The sequence below is a fragment of the Neospora caninum genome, chromosome VIIa (assembly GCF_000208865.1).
Source record: "Neospora caninum Liverpool complete genome, chromosome VIIa".
Taxonomy (NCBI): domain Eukaryota; phylum Apicomplexa; class Conoidasida; order Eucoccidiorida; family Sarcocystidae; genus Neospora; species Neospora caninum.
The window spans coordinates 474,142-489,378 of record NC_018393.1 but is presented as its reverse complement, the minus strand read 5'-3'; the positions used below and the strand labels follow the sequence as shown (position 1 = coordinate 489,378).

At 50.2% G+C, this 15,237-nt stretch overlaps 2 protein-coding genes across 2 annotated transcripts; one reads left to right on the top strand and one right to left on the bottom strand.

Moving 5' to 3' along the window:
• Positions 1 to 3,293: 3,293 nt before the first annotated feature.
• NCLIV_019830 (hypothetical protein) lies at positions 3,294 to 5,300 on the bottom strand (the record flags this gene model as incomplete). The annotated part of the gene is made up of 5 exons (XM_003882177.1): positions 3,294 to 3,481; positions 3,807 to 3,990; positions 4,304 to 4,480; positions 4,830 to 4,884; positions 5,116 to 5,300. 5 exons carry the CDS (start codon positions 5,298 to 5,300, stop codon positions 3,294 to 3,296), a joined length of 789 nt encoding a protein of 262 aa, XP_003882226.1.
• Positions 5,301 to 8,327: 3,027 nt separating this feature from the next.
• Positions 8,328 to 11,256, top strand: NCLIV_019820 (hypothetical protein; the record flags this gene model as incomplete). Its single annotated transcript, XM_003882176.1, has 5 exons — positions 8,328 to 8,416; positions 8,858 to 9,068; positions 9,579 to 9,755; positions 10,226 to 10,452; positions 11,136 to 11,256. 5 exons carry the CDS (start codon positions 8,328 to 8,330, stop codon positions 11,254 to 11,256), a joined length of 825 nt encoding a protein of 274 aa, XP_003882225.1.
• Positions 11,257 to 15,237: the final 3,981 nt, after the last annotated feature.

Below are 15,237 nucleotides of genomic sequence, written 5' to 3'. Positions count from 1 at the left end.
CCCTGACTGTAAGACGCGGGGGGAGGGGGGGGGGGGAGAAAAGTAAAGGATGCCCTAAAACGAGTGCTGCCAAAAGATACAGAGGGAAAAGTACAGCAACTGACGCATTGTGAGTTCGTATTGATCAAAGTGTAGCAAAATGGTACGTCTGTGCAAGTGTCTTCACTGAGTTGACCGTCCGCCAACGCGACCCAAAGTACTCGGCCTCTCCACACCTTTTTTAAGAGAAAAACACGGAAACAACGATTCAAAAAGGGCGGAGCTATCCACACCCGCAGGGAAAATGGAAGTCTCCAAAGCCTGGTAGAAAATCGGGTTTAAAGGCATGCAACGGAAACACGCCGTACGTAGCCTCGTACAGCTCGCCAAGCTTGTCCCTGTCGGGACGCGAGAAAGGGTGGGAGGGGGTCCTCGGAAATGCGGAAACCGTTTTTCATAAGAAAAGAACTATGGCCACTACCACTCGTACGCTCAAAAACTCACAGAACGAAACGGCACCTCGAAATCGAACCTGTCCATGTTTACGATTCTGCGGAAGCGTTTTTTGCGTACCGCCGTCGCGGGGACAGTGTCCGTTGGGGAGAGAAAAGCTGCGGAAAACAGACTCTCACTACAGTCAGCGAAAAGCATTGACTTTAACAATAAGCAAAGATTGTATGCTTGAGGCGCATAACCAGCTGCATCACTAACAATGCGCTTGCAAGGTTGCCATGTCGTAGCCGGTGAGCTGTGAGTGTGTTGTGTCGAGTGCCGCTATATCGGCGTTCTTTCCAAGCATACGCCCCTGTCTGAGCATTGCCAGTGCCCACATGCACAACCCCCCAGGTATGGAAGCGAGTACGGTTATTTGTATCGTGTTTACGGTGGCTGTGCCGGAAAAACAAAGCAAATAAAGCATGTTGTCTCCTCAGCAGGCATGGGTGTCGCAGTTTCACCTATATATCCACAGCTTTGGTACTGCAGTGTTTTCGCGCTCTCTCGGCACAAAAAAACGGGCACCTAGAGTGGCAGGCCGACTGTGAGACACTGTCGAAAAATTCTTAGTTGTCCAACTTGGAACTAAACGTAGAGTCTACGAGGATGGCTCTGCACTCTTTCATCTCTCCCGCCTAAGCCTGCAAGTTTCTTAGGTTGAGTAGAAAAGAAAGCTAGTTCGTTTTCCCCATTTGCCCACCTTTTTTTCATGAGAAAGCCAAATGTAGACTCGCACCGGCAAGTCCGCAAGTTAGTCTTGCGTCGATCCTGCTCTGACGCTATCTCGGACGTGACTTGTAGCTCCGAAGTTAGAGAATGGCGTCACAGTCAACTGGTGTATAATCACACTGCCGGAGACCGTCCTGCCAGGCAGGAGCGGAGAAACACAGTCTCTGGCGATCCTGAACAACAATGTTTTCTCACAAGGTTGTCATGGAACCATATGCAGCTTACCAGCTTTCAAGGCTACACTGGAAATCGCTTCGATGTCCCAAAACTCGGGATAGCAAAGCCGCTACCATTATGGAGTCGGCCTGTGCAAAAACACCAGGCGGACCAGCGAGCCTTGAACCCAGTCAACTGGGAAGAGCTGATGAGTCCTGTAACACCGGTGCTCCCGCAGAAAGCTGATCGCTCCCTCATGAGGACTACACGAGACGTGGACGTCGTTAACATTTTTCTCTCAAAAAGTGCTTCAGTCGTCCAATCATCGTGCGCGTTTTTTTCACGAGCAGACGGACACTCCTCCCCGAAGATGTTTGCGTTAACTGCCCTTCCGCCAAGCTTGCTGCGCCGCATGGAGGTCTCCACCGATGCTGCAAGGAACGAGATGCCGACCAACAGTTAATCATTTAGGCCCCTAACGGCAGGCATTCCTGGATATACACAGCGAGTGTTGCTGGAAGACATGGGCGGGAACCGATTGACGATGACCGCCTCTAGCGGAATAGGTGAAGAATGCCCTCCCCGATTGATATTTAGGACTTGCATTCCCGGGGAACTCTGAAGTGGGGGAAAGATGTGCTCACCTTTTTCCCTTTGTGGAAGCGTCTCTTGGAATCAATGCTTCTCGAAGCAGAGCTACTGTCACGCCGCCTCCAGTTGAGCAAAGGGCAGCCACCGCGGCATGTTGTCTACATTGTCAGTTTGTGCGTCCGCATACTACGGCAGTGAAAACACCACCAACGTTTCTAGACCCCGAGAGGCGCACTACGTGATGTAGCAATTGCGGTGCCGCGTTGGCCATTTTGATGTAGCACAACATGAACCACGGTGCGGTGGCACCACCCCTGAAGGAGTGCTTTTTAAAAGCATCTGTAGATGGGACCGGCTGCAGAGCATTATATACGTACGCACGGGTATATAATTTGTCCATCATTTTCCGCGGGCATACGACGCTGCGCTGTCAGTAAGCATCTTTATTAATAGACGTTCCGTCTTTTATGCGTACACGGCGAGATGAAACATCTGACTATGCCTGGCTCTTCTGCGGGGTGAGACTATTCGCCAGTTGTGTGACCAATTGCTGAAGCGATGACTCACCCAACGATCCCAGCGATCGTTTGTCAGTCCACGGTTATACCGAAGTTTTCGGCCCGATCCCGACATTGCTTGGCAACAAATATGGGGGGGGCAACATCCGCCGCGTCCGGAATCTTTGGTCGAGCAGAAAGAGTTTAAGTTAATCACAAACCACAAATGAAAAGGAAAATTTAGGCACGAGGAGGCGACACTCTCAATGGCCCGTGGGGAACAGTTCTGTCCTGCGATGCTCGAATTACTTCCGCAAGCGTGAACTCCTGCCTCTATCCACAGCGAAAATCAAGCGGATACTAGCACGCACTCACAATTGCGTATTCTGCATGGAAAAACAGAGATGCTTCGTCTGAAATATTTGTTCCTCCCTTGCCACTCCCCGAGACACCCCACATGCCTAGCCTGGCACAGAGCAAATGCGGTGATGTCGAGCTCATGCCCACAAATAAGGTAGTACAACGTGAAACACACATGATGGTGTCATACGAAAATTTGGTGACTCTGTAAGAATAAGAACTCGAACCGGGGTTTTTTTGTATTCCGACGAGCACGGAATTGTTAAAAGGGAATAATATTTCGAGCTTCTTTGAACTGGTACACTTCTGCCCTGAGAAAGTTTCGACGGGGGGCATTCAAAACAACTGGTTCCGATGTCCCCGAGTATTGTTGGGCAAACAAATGGACTTTTATTCAACATACGAAATCGAAACTTTCGCCGTATGCTTTGGAATATTAAGCTGCATGTTAATTTCTCCACATTCAGTGGGCGCAGACTATTTCTCTTAAACTGCTTCGGCTGTTCCCACAGACGTTTTGACATCATCTTCCTCGTCACCAAAGAGCGAAGCATCCACATGCTTGTCACCTGCTGCCGCCATCTTCCTGGCTTGCTGCTTCCCGATTGTGTAGACTTCCTTCACCCAGTTCTGGAGATCTTCCTCTGTGACACCCTTAAGCGCATGATTGTCGTCTGTAAGATACAAAATCCACCCACAAACAACAAAAGGACACCAAAAAGCAATTACGCTGAACGCAAAGAACACTGTGTCAACATTTCAGAAACATAAGCATATATATATATATATATATATATTTGTTGATAGAGGGATGTGCAGATTTGCGTACCACTGTGACTTAGCCATGATTGCTACTTCTCGACTGAAATTCATTAGCCGAACTGTCCGGGTTTTTTTCGGGCAAAAAAGCCATCCCCAATTATCACTGTCTAATCGCGATTTTAAATGGAGAAAGCACCACTTCGTTGAATCTGCGGATAAAGTAACAAATGAACGTACCGACAACTTCTAGCCTGCAGCGGCCGACTTCGCTGGTCTCAATAAGACGAACAGAATCATCAAGGGGAATGGTTTTGTCGTGGGAGCCATGGACAACCATGACGTAGGGATATGCACCAATGCCCCAGTACGTGGTCATCTTCATGAACCTAGTGTATTGGTCCTGCGCTGGAGATAGCAGCAGCTGCATGTAAAAAACACACAGGCTCACAAAGGAATGGAAAGTGACAGACTTCCACTGCTAGCACACGGGTGACCGATGCGAATGTCCTTGAGGAAAGCACATGTCTGTCAAAATGACGTAAGAATCTCTTGATCGTCAACATGGCAAACTCCGCGCATACGGAACATAGACCAAAGAGAGTGCCCTGGAGACCGCATTTACAACATCACAAAATTTGAACTATCTTTTTGTACTTCGCCAGTGAAAATACCAACATGTTCCAAAAGAAATAGGGTCCTTCGCGCTCATTGGCGGAACTGCTTCGTCCACTTACCATCGCCACTTTAGGGACGTTCATGCTCAACGCGACAACGGCTCCGAATGTCTCGGCAACGATCACATTCGGCTTGAATTCTTTGAACTTTTTCTCCGCCAGTCGTTTGGCCTGTTTTACCATATACTGAGTGACGACCCTGCCGGCAACCCAGTAACCCCCAACCAGCAAGAGGATCTGCAAAAACAGCAGACGACTCTGAAACAAACGAAACACAATTACCACCCGTTCCCTACAACGGGTCCTCTCGTGATATAACTCACTCGTTGCCCGCTTCACCCTCTCTGTTTCCGAGGTTTCTAATAACATTCATCTTATAGGTTTACTTACTTAAACATGAATACGCACAGTACACGAACTGTGAAGCATCTGGAACTGACGAAAGAAAACCGGCACGTACAGAGAAAGCACCTCGTCCTCTCTGTATCTCTATTTTTATACTAAAGAGGATGTACGAACACACAAATACCTGCTGGCATGTATACACATATGTGTTTCCCGTCACTCGCAGTTACGATTGCCTTACGCCCAGGAGTGTGACCAGAAGGCCGATGTACCACTTCAGTACGATGAAACATGCCCTGCAAAACACAACACCACAAAAGCAAAACCGTGACGGTTCATCTTCCCCTTTACACACCGTCCTGCCTTCTCGGACTTTCAATACTTTTGTAGCAGCTCCAGAGACGACAATGGTCATACTCAGAAAGCGACTGCATGCGTTACCACGTTTCCCCGTCAGGGCGAGGATAGCACGCTCCGCTAATATATGACCTGAGTGGGTTGTCTCGTCCAAGAGAATCACGACTTACACGAATGCACAAACAAACAATATGGCCACAAGAGTGAACAGCCCGGTGAAAAGCATGATCGTCTGGCGAGTCTTGAGGTTGACAGCTTTGACATCCTGTTTTCCGAAAACCTTTTCCAGCATCTTCTCCTTGTCCGACCCACGGCCCCCCTCCAGGCCGTGGAGGTACAGGATTCGCGGCGGCATAGTGGCACGTAGAAGCTGCCAGAGCGTCTCGCTTGTTTTTTGTGAGATGTCACCCAGGTGACCGACTCCCGTAGTGTACAGCCTCCGTGAGAATCCTCTAAAAACGAACTGCGTGTTGCACCCTCAATGTGCGCAGAATGACTTTGCCGCAGTCAGAGTCTTGACACCCTCACGAAGGACCCTCTTGCAGGGCGAGTCTGAAGCCACCAACACCAAAACAACACATTTACCAGCCATACCATGAGAACCAGCATGTCTTTCCATTGGACTTTGCGGGTTCCTCCATACCAAACTGCTTCCACAGGAACCAGCATCTCTTTACGAGTTCGACCCCCGACTATCCGGCCACATCTTCAGTGCATCCGCGTCATGGAGCATGGGTAGTCCACTGTTTGAAACGCTTGCACTTACTCCGTAGCGCCTTCAATGTCCCGATGCACCAGCCTACCCTTACACTACTACGAACATGTTTGCATACTATCATCTCTCATGGGCTGTTGTTGTTGATTCCTGGCCCCCCTCTCACGTATCAACTATCGCCATTATATCCGTAGTGGAAGCTGTCCCCTGGGTCGCTCCCATATTGCAGCTAAACTTTCTATCTCCTGGAGAGAGTAATCTCACAATACCGAAGCTATCGGCCGTCTCCTGGGTGGCAGGACTCGACCAGATAACGCGCGTATGCTGGTGGTCTCCGGGAGAGATACGCTAGACACACGCGCGTCTTGAACCTTTCTCCTTGGTCGCACCCACAACTGGCACCAGCCACAAATTCGGTTAATTAATTTTCCACATGCTAGAGAAAACACACCGATTCCACGCGTTCCCTTTCTTCGAAGTTGCTTACCCGCCACAGAAAGACAGGGCCCGACTGAAGTTGAAGCCTTTGAATCCTGTCAGTCCATTTAAATGCCACGATGTACGGGTCTCCAATACGACCCGGAATCCTCGCTGTATTACAACCTGACGTGGACATTCGAAATTAATTACAAGTTATAGTCCGAAAAAACCCGGCCCGACCTTCGAGCTTAGCCGCTTGCTCGGGTTTGTGACAGCCCAAACCCCCCGCGAGAGAAACCGAAGAGAGCTGGGGGAGAACACGAGCCTACTCGCTAGAAGGATAAAATGAGCGACACATACCAGTAAAACCGATTAGTCCCGCCGCGCGAATACGGGAACTGCCACGTCTCTACAACGCACAAGACGGAAGAGACCAAAATCCTATTCTGGCGGGAGAGTCAATAATTCCGACGGACACGGACGGAGCGAGCCCTGGGGACTATCGGTTCTCAGGAAGCAGGCACACAAACGGGCACGATGCAGCCACACGCGTTGTACTGAAGACAAAAAATGTCGGTCCCAATAATGCTGTCTGGATGTATTTCCGCTCTTCCCTATACAGCCTAAACTCTCAGGGAAGACAGATAGTTAAAATCCTAAAACGCCGGACTTAGACGCCGCTGTCCTCCCTCCTCCCGTTGGGACGTCCAGTGCAATGCAGCCACCGCAAATCTCAACTCCGTCGACGATGCAAAGCCGTGCTGCAGTCTGGCTGTACGTACAGTTCGTACATCGACCGCCCCTCTCCTGGTGGCCGTCCGTTGACGCGCGCACGCGCTGTGGAAGAATGCCTGCCTCTCCGTTTGTCAGCAGCCTCTTACCGAGTTCGGTTGAGCAGCCACCCCGCCCTCCCGCCACCTCCCCTGCGGAGGGTAGATGAGCAGGGGGGATTGGCGTGGTGGCCCGCCTACCCGCGATCTTCGGCGCGTCGCTGCTCTCCCGTACTGGCGCGAACATCGAAACCTTCCCCGCGCTGGGGGTAGCGAGAGCAAGAGATCTTCACTTTTAAGTCATGCAGCCTGTGGGTTGAGAGATGGCGAGAAAAGAAGGCGAAAAAAACCCGGCCAGCTGACACAGAAATTTCGTAAGCTAGCCCACTTTTCTTGGGGCTAGCCCAGCGGCTTGCGAATATTAAACGCCCGGGCCGCTCTCTCTGGCATATTTCTTGCCTTGCTTTTCTTTGATCGACGTCATTTCCTTTCATGCAATTCCGCAGAAGAAGACGGAGGTTGCAGACGGAGATAGAGCTCTAGCTCGGCGACGAGGGGAGACAACACGCCTCGTCGCAGAGCCTCCGCGCCACAGCGGAGACGCGACGCATGCCCACGAGGACTTGGCACGGACATGACGGGTTTTTTCGGGGCCCGTGCTAGAGAAGGGGGGACAATGCGTTAAATGTGCATGTGTTCGTCTGCCGGTCTCCGGTGGTTCTTGCTAATCCATACTCGCTTTCTGCCGGTGGATTTTTTCTCCTCCTGAATTCCTAGAGCCCCTCTGCCACCATAGTTTACTCTCTGCAAGCCGCACCGCGTGCCGGGCAGAAAAGGCGCGCGAGCTCAAAGAACAGAAATAGGCCCTCCTTCATCTGCGAACGGCTCGTGCCACTTTTCTTGTGCGTCAATTGTCTCTGTCGAAGTGGGAGGAAATTGGAAAATCAGACTGTAGGGGTCCAAACAGCGATGCGGCACGGAGGGTTTCCGCACCCAGGATTCTACCGCTCAAGACAGAAACGAGAGGCGACGAGGCGCGCGTGAATGATAAAGAAAGCCAGAGAGAGGTTGACGTAGAAGGAAGGAGGTGGAACTTCGTACAAGGGGATTGGGGGCAGTATCTCCGGGAGTCATTCTTGCCTACTACGTGCCCAACAATTCTCCTCCATCTTAGCGAATGTGTAGTTCAGCAAGGAAAGACTTCCATCCGTATTCCCTCTGTATACGATTCTGCGAGTCTTACGCGGCCAGCGATTGTTTTTCCGAGTCGCTACGTATCTACTAGAGACGAACAAGAAGCCGGCACAGACGCCTGAGGCGTCGTTTTTCCCTTCTTCAGTTTGTTCCCTGGGGTTCTGGAGAGAAGAACAACGTCTGTCGATTTCCCCAAAGACACTTGTAAAGTAGAATAGCAATGGCAACTCCGCCTGAACGGTCCCCTAGCGGGACAAGCACCACCAGTTCTGGAAACCCGCAAATGGATCATCTTTCGGATGAGAAGAAGCAGGCGGCAAGCAGATCCGAAGAGGGCGGCAGACTTCCAATGCGGATAATGTATCTCCACGAGTAGGTGCCCTCCTTCGCGAAGTTCTTACACTATTCTGTGGACGTTTAGCGAGCAAGGGGGAAACTCCGTGACTGGAATCAGCCTGCCTGGGCGGACTTTCTGGAGCATCGGTGATTACTTGTCCTTTGCATTTCTTTAGCCAGCATCCACCTTTAATCGCTTTCGATGGAAAAGATATGAACGGGCATAAGCGTCTAAGGTATTCATTCCGTATTCATATGCGCGTTCATGTCTGCATATATGTATATATATACAGAGATGTACATGTGTAGTGCTGGCCGTGGATCGACAAACGGAAAGACGTGAGGTATCGAGTACCGGGGTTCTGGCTTCTGCTTCGTGTACAGTAGATCCCAGTGGCATGAGCCTGGTGTGTACGTACTTCCGGCCTGCCGGACACCTCCGTAACCCATCGCCCTGTATCTGCCTCATGTGTCCAGGCTGAAGGCCTTTCCGGACACGAGCACACAACGTATGCTGGAGGAATGCTGCGGGAAGGACAACCTCATCGTCCCAAAGTTCCAGTCCAAACGGATCATGACGTGGTTTTGTATTGCTTTTGGCGTCCTTCTCCTCGTCATGCTTGGAGCCGTTGTGACGGCCTTTATCAACAACAGCATGGTGGCTGGGCTTCTCTCGCTGTCAGCAATGGTGAGTACCCGGCTGGCATAGATAAGCCTGAGACAAGTTTTTTAAAACCCATGCGCTGTATCTTGGCTTCTTGAGAGTGTATCAGCGCGAAGCCGCTGTGGCTTTTGGCCTCGAGGAAACGCACAGAAAGCTTTTTCGGTGTGGGGGCATCATCCTGCTTAGATCTACGCCTTAGTTATGTAGCACGCCACACGTAGGTGCACACGGGTGCATTTCTCGGACACCTTCTCTATGCTTCCTTATATATATATATATATATATATATATATATATGCATATTATTGTGCGGGTATGCGTTTATAAGTATGTGCATCGACGACTTTTTCTTATGCTTGGTCTTGCTGCGAAGGGGTGGATCGTGTTGGCGTTGATAAAACACCACGTGCTGGGAAGAGACACTCGAAAACTCCCGGAGCCTCACCGAGCGACGCAAGGGTCCCTGTTCCGGGGGCGCAATCAACTGTCGAATGCGGGCGTAATGGGTTTTTTGGCTGGGTTCTTTGTTTGCAGCTCACCGTCGGCGTGATCGTTTTCACTCTTGCCGGGCGGGCAGTTACAAGCCTCATGGTTAAACAGGCCGTCACGTCTGCTGAGGCGGCCTTCAAGCAATCGAAACCCAATGTCATTGTGGCGTCATCTCTCGGTGCCGTTGTGTGTCTACAAATGGACATTCCCAAGCTGCCTCTAGTAAGTTTTGGCAAGTCCGGCAAAAAGAAGGGACCCACTCGGGCATTCACTTCTAGCCAAAGATATATATATATATATAGGCAATAGACATTTGTGTATGTGAATGCACGCGGGCGCGTATGTATCGACGTGGTTGTACTCATTTGTAAGTACTATTCGTATAGGTTGCAAAGTTATCCAGATACAACTCACGGTAAAATTGCAGGCAGACAATTCAGACCAACTGCGTCTCTCCAGTTCGATCTCTACAGCGCACGTGTTAGTCCTGCTTCTCTTACTTCACCCTTTTAGCTGAGGAGAGGGAATCCTTCGGCCATTAATACATATATGTTTATATGTATATTCGTATAGAGGTGTGAAGTAATATTTGCACATTCTACCAGCTTCAGTCGAAGGGACTTTGTCGCGTGTGGTGAATGAAGTTCTGTTTTCCACATCGAAGTGTGCTTTTCGATTTTGTTCCTATTCAGTTGCTTCTCAGTCCAGCACTGGATCAGTATTACCGCTACATGCATTTGAAGCCGCTCGCCTCGATTGCGGATTACCCCTACGTGATCATCGTACACGGGAGCGTTGACACCAACATTCCCCTAGATGATTCGATTCGCCTCATCGAGACCTGCGAAGTAGGCAGGTGCAGGCTGGAGGTTGTGGATGACGACCACAAGTTGTCAACTCTGACTACCGCAGATTTCAGGTAATTCATTTCGAGCATCGAGATGCACCACCACGTGGCGGTGAGAGTTGAAAGGGTCCCATCCCTTTCTTCACTCGGTTTTGGTGCACAGACAATATTTTGGTGAAGAGACAGAAAGCGCGTGCCAGGTGGCGTGCCCACAGAACCGCCGACGCTGGGGTAGCGTTGCTTGCCGTTTGTGTGGCTTTTCTCCGAATGTGGTTGCGTTTCACGTGTGGAGCATTTAACGGATACTCGAAGCGGTGGAAAGGTGTTTGTTTGCCGCTAGTCACCCTTCCTAGTGGCTCCTCCCTTCTCGGCATACTCGTCTAGGCCGAATGTTTTTCTTTCAACCGACGTTCTGGTCTCCATCAGCATCAGCCTCCCTCACAGTCCGCGTGTGCAGTCTTGTCAAATTAACTAGCGACTCTCTACAAGTATCCGAGTATGACTATCGTTCTTTCTCTTTACCTGTCTCCGTGTTCTTTTATCCATCTCTGACTCGGTGTGCTTAGCCTTACGCTTGTTCATCAACGTGGCGTCTGTGTCATGCCGACCGTCTGGTCGCCTATTGCTCGATACGTGCACATCGTCTGTGCTATCAGGTTGTTCCCATCGGTCTTCCGCTCTTTCCAGTTTCGGCATGCAGCACTTACTGGCTGTATCCTCGTGGGTTTTGACCTGCTGTTCCGTGCTTCTGTCAGGCGCTGGGTCGACGAAGTTTTTGAACATGGACGTGAAGCCGTTATCAAGATGAGCGCAGCGGGAGTTAAATCCGTAGATCCAACTTTGTACCAAAACTCCGACGTCGCAAGCCTCTCGTAACTGCCAGGGGGTCCGTGAGCTATCTCTGCAGATGACAGTCAGGACGAGCTTCGAATTTTCGGCGTGTCTTCAGAGTCCGAAACTCAGACATGCGTTCGTAACGTCCGACTGACTTTTTCACATGGCTGTGTCTGCGTCTCCCCGTGAGGAGCCGGGAGACAATCGAACATACGCAACAGCGTCATGTTTCCCTGCGCGATTTTTTTCCACAAAAAATAGCAGTGCAATGCATCGTAACCTAGCGAGAAATCGACGAAAATGCGGTGCTGGTATCTTCACAGTCTTTCCCTGTGCACAGTCTTGCCTCTTGCGCGCCTTCTGAAGCGCGAGGAAGAAAATATAGTATTTCCATGGCTCCTCCTTTTTCCACGAGATGTTTTTCCAGGTACATGCAAGTGATGCGTGTATGTATGCTTACCTTTGTACATACGCAAATCGTTGTCTTACTTCACTGCATACACCTATGAGCCGGCTATAGTAGTGGATCGATATCGGCCTTCCTGTTTGACGTTTTCTGTACGACGAGAAAGCTCCTGAAGAGATGTTGATTGTAGACGCGCATACACAGCTGCATGTGGTGAACGGGACTGACTACATACGGAGGTGATTCACAAGGGCTCCTGGGGTCCTCGGGATTCCACGGCCTTATCTGCGAAATGCCGTTGTCCTAGCTAATCGGCCCGATGAGATCTTCCTGCTTGGGTGTGGAGGTGAAAAAAGTCTGACTGCCGGCTTGGCAGCGCCCTAAACAACAATAAAAAGTCCGCGGGGCTTGAACTTCTCACAAGCATCACGGAGGGGCGCTTCCGCATGCAAGTAAAAATGCAGCAGAGCATCGTGACTTCTGAAGCGTTCGCCTTTCCGGGATGCATTTCTGAAACCCGGTGTCTGTGGAAAGGACAGTTGTGATGATGCCGGCTATTTGTAGAGCGGTTGACTTTTGTCTTTCGGAAAGGACTTTATCTTTAACGCTGTTTCCGCAGTCGGTGGTACGACTATTGCGGTTTTCTTCACCGGGCAAGGATATTTTCAGGTGCAGTTCTTCGTAGTGCCGCGATGAAGGTTTTAGGTGGCATAAATCATAGATGTATATATAGTCGCATCTAGAAAAATGGTCAAGCATGACATGGGCGTGGCGATGAACACGGCGAAGCGGCGCTCCATAATCCACACTGTGGATAGAAATAGGAAAACGAATAACACATTGTGTAGCGGCACAAAGAAGTGTCGACATTGACTAGATGGACATCAGGCATCCGTATGGTGCGAGAGTAAACTCACCCACAAAGAACGCGAGTCAACAATTTACATAAACACAGACGCAAAACATTTACATCAATAGGAGGTGCTGATGCCTGTTAACAAAAAAACAATCGTTGTTCGTTAAGGATCGAAGCTACCGGGGAGCCACGATCCTTGGTGTAGCTGTGAGTCTTTGTTGACGGGTTGAATCGTGTTCTGCAGAACGGTCCCGTTTGATAAAGACCGGATGCCAGACAACACTTTCGAATTTACAGAATGGAGGACATTATCGATTTCCTTCCTGGAGGATATCTTTCCGGATATGCTGCAAATACCAGCGATGAACTTGAAAAGCCACGACCCGTGAGGAAGCAGAACGTCAAGATAGCAAAGCTAAGTGTCACATATGTTGCATGCAATGGCGTAGCCTCTCCACTCCCCAGAGTAATTTGCACACGATACAAAGTTAAACAAGAAATCCTCAGGAATTTTGTAAATGGATACGGGAAGCAGATGCTTCGGATTAAGCTCGAAAGCCATGTCGCTGCTGTCGAGATAGGACGCGAAGCGACACGACCGCCTGGTCGCAGGGCGAGACGATAGACGAGAGGCGACGACACAATCACGATCATTGGAGGATGCAGTGGAAGCTTGTCTTCTCATTCGCTAGTGTTGCGCACCTTCATTGGATTTAGTCTGAACGGATGTTCACTGACATTTCCCATAGAAAGGTGCAACCTCCGACTAAGACGAAGCGCCTCAGAGCAGTCATCTACAGAGGCACGAGGGGCGAGGAACAGCATGTTTTTCAAGCAAAGAACTCGTGAGCAAATTTAGCATGCGCCTGGAAACGGAACGTGCCTCCTCGAGCACCATTCCAGGAAGAGAGGACAACATGGTCCCGCAGTCTCAGGAAAGATCACATGGAACTTCATGGGCGTCCTTTTCGGGAAGAAACAATGCAGGCCCACGTTGATCGAAAGGAATTACCTTCGTCCTCAACGGCCGCTCCTAAAAAGAACAGGGGGCATCCTGACTCCACCAAGAGTTGGAAATGGAGGATAAGTTTGAGAGAGAAGTGGAAAAGCCAACGGATGTGCTGTCCAGAACACAGGTAACAAAACCTTCGATCGTGGTATTTCCACATTTAACTTTTCCGTTTCCAAGCAGCAGCCAGCAAGCAAGCCCCTCTTTATTTGACTCACGGAGTCTAGGACATTTGGGTATACGAATATATACACGTATAAATACGTACTTATAATGTGTAGAAGTATAGCTATGTGCAGCCTCCGTGCATGTGAGTTGCTTGATCGTGTTCACTACGCGGTCACCTCTATTTTGAGGAGCTAGTGCGGTTGCTGAGCCGTGAACAAGTTGAAAAGGTACAAACTTGTGTACGTCACGGGAGGTAAAAAGTTTCGCTATACACATCCACAGAACCTCCAAACTATACGACAGCATCAGAACAAGAGGGTTTTTTTCGTGATGTGTAGCTCTAGAGAAAAAGGCGAACCTAGCCAGCAGGCGACGGAATTAAGAGGGCTTCCGAAGAGGCTCTTGCCAATTTCTCTTTATTTTGATAGAATTAGGCGCCGCGGGCATCTCAACTGTAAGGAATGGCTTGACCTCGTAACATGGGGTGCTGACGGGAGACTCTTAACACTCGCCGCAGTCTAGACAAAGTGGCTCCGTTTTTTTCCTTATACACAGATTCTAAATGGCCCTGCGAGTCGCGAAAAAGCGACAATCTGAATCTGTTACGAGTACTCTCCGGGAGATTGCAGAAGCGATGTCCAGGGGACTGCAGAAGCGATGTCCAGGGGACTGCAGAGGCGATGTCCGAGACACCGCACCGAGCGCTCTCGAGCTGTGCACTGCTGACCCCTCTCCAAGTGCAGAGTTTTCAGTTGCCTAAAAATACCTCAACTTCGAACAGATTTGGGGCTAGCAAAATATAATAAGAAACATCATGGTCGCTTCCATCCGCATTTCACCTCCGTTGCGTTGGAGAGGTCGGTCTAACCCGGAAACACAAAGTCATAACCTGATTTGCTTTCATGAGTGAGCGCCAGGTCATTGGGAATTCTCAGATTTCGGTATATCACGATCAACTGCGCCGTTCTTCTCTAGACTGCACGACACGGTTTCTCGTGGTGTAGAACTACGGGAAGCCAGCAGTCCGAAAAGCGTCTGCAAAACGCTGACTGTAGCCCCCCAAAGGGGCCAAAGCCGACGGCGTGTTTCGCGCCGTTCACACAGATAATGTCTGTGAGACGTAACGCAACTCCAGCAGATTACACTGCACCTCTCAGTACAAACGCGGCAATCACTGGCAACATTTACGCATCTGAGAAGAAGAGGAGCCTTGTTAGTGAAAGAAGTCGTGGGAGAGGTTTTACCGTCGCTGGAGGATCCTTCGTGTGCAACCCACGCGAGCTCGACCTTTCGCAATGCGGAAAGGAAAAGAGAAATTCCGCGGGTTTCCCCCCAGCTCTCTTCTTCACCATTGGACTCCGTGAATCTCCTCGGGCGCTCTCGTTTCAAGTCTTCTTCCGTGGGAGACGTGGCTCTGTTTTTGCGTAAACGTCACACGCAACGTCAAGACACAGCTCCCAGGACCCGAGCGCAGTGATTGCCACCGGCGGCCGATAGCGGCCCTCCTTGGCCGAACAAGGAAAAGCTATCTTCCAGCTTCACGATGAAACAAGCTCTTTTCTCTCTGGGGTTGTGAATAGTGAA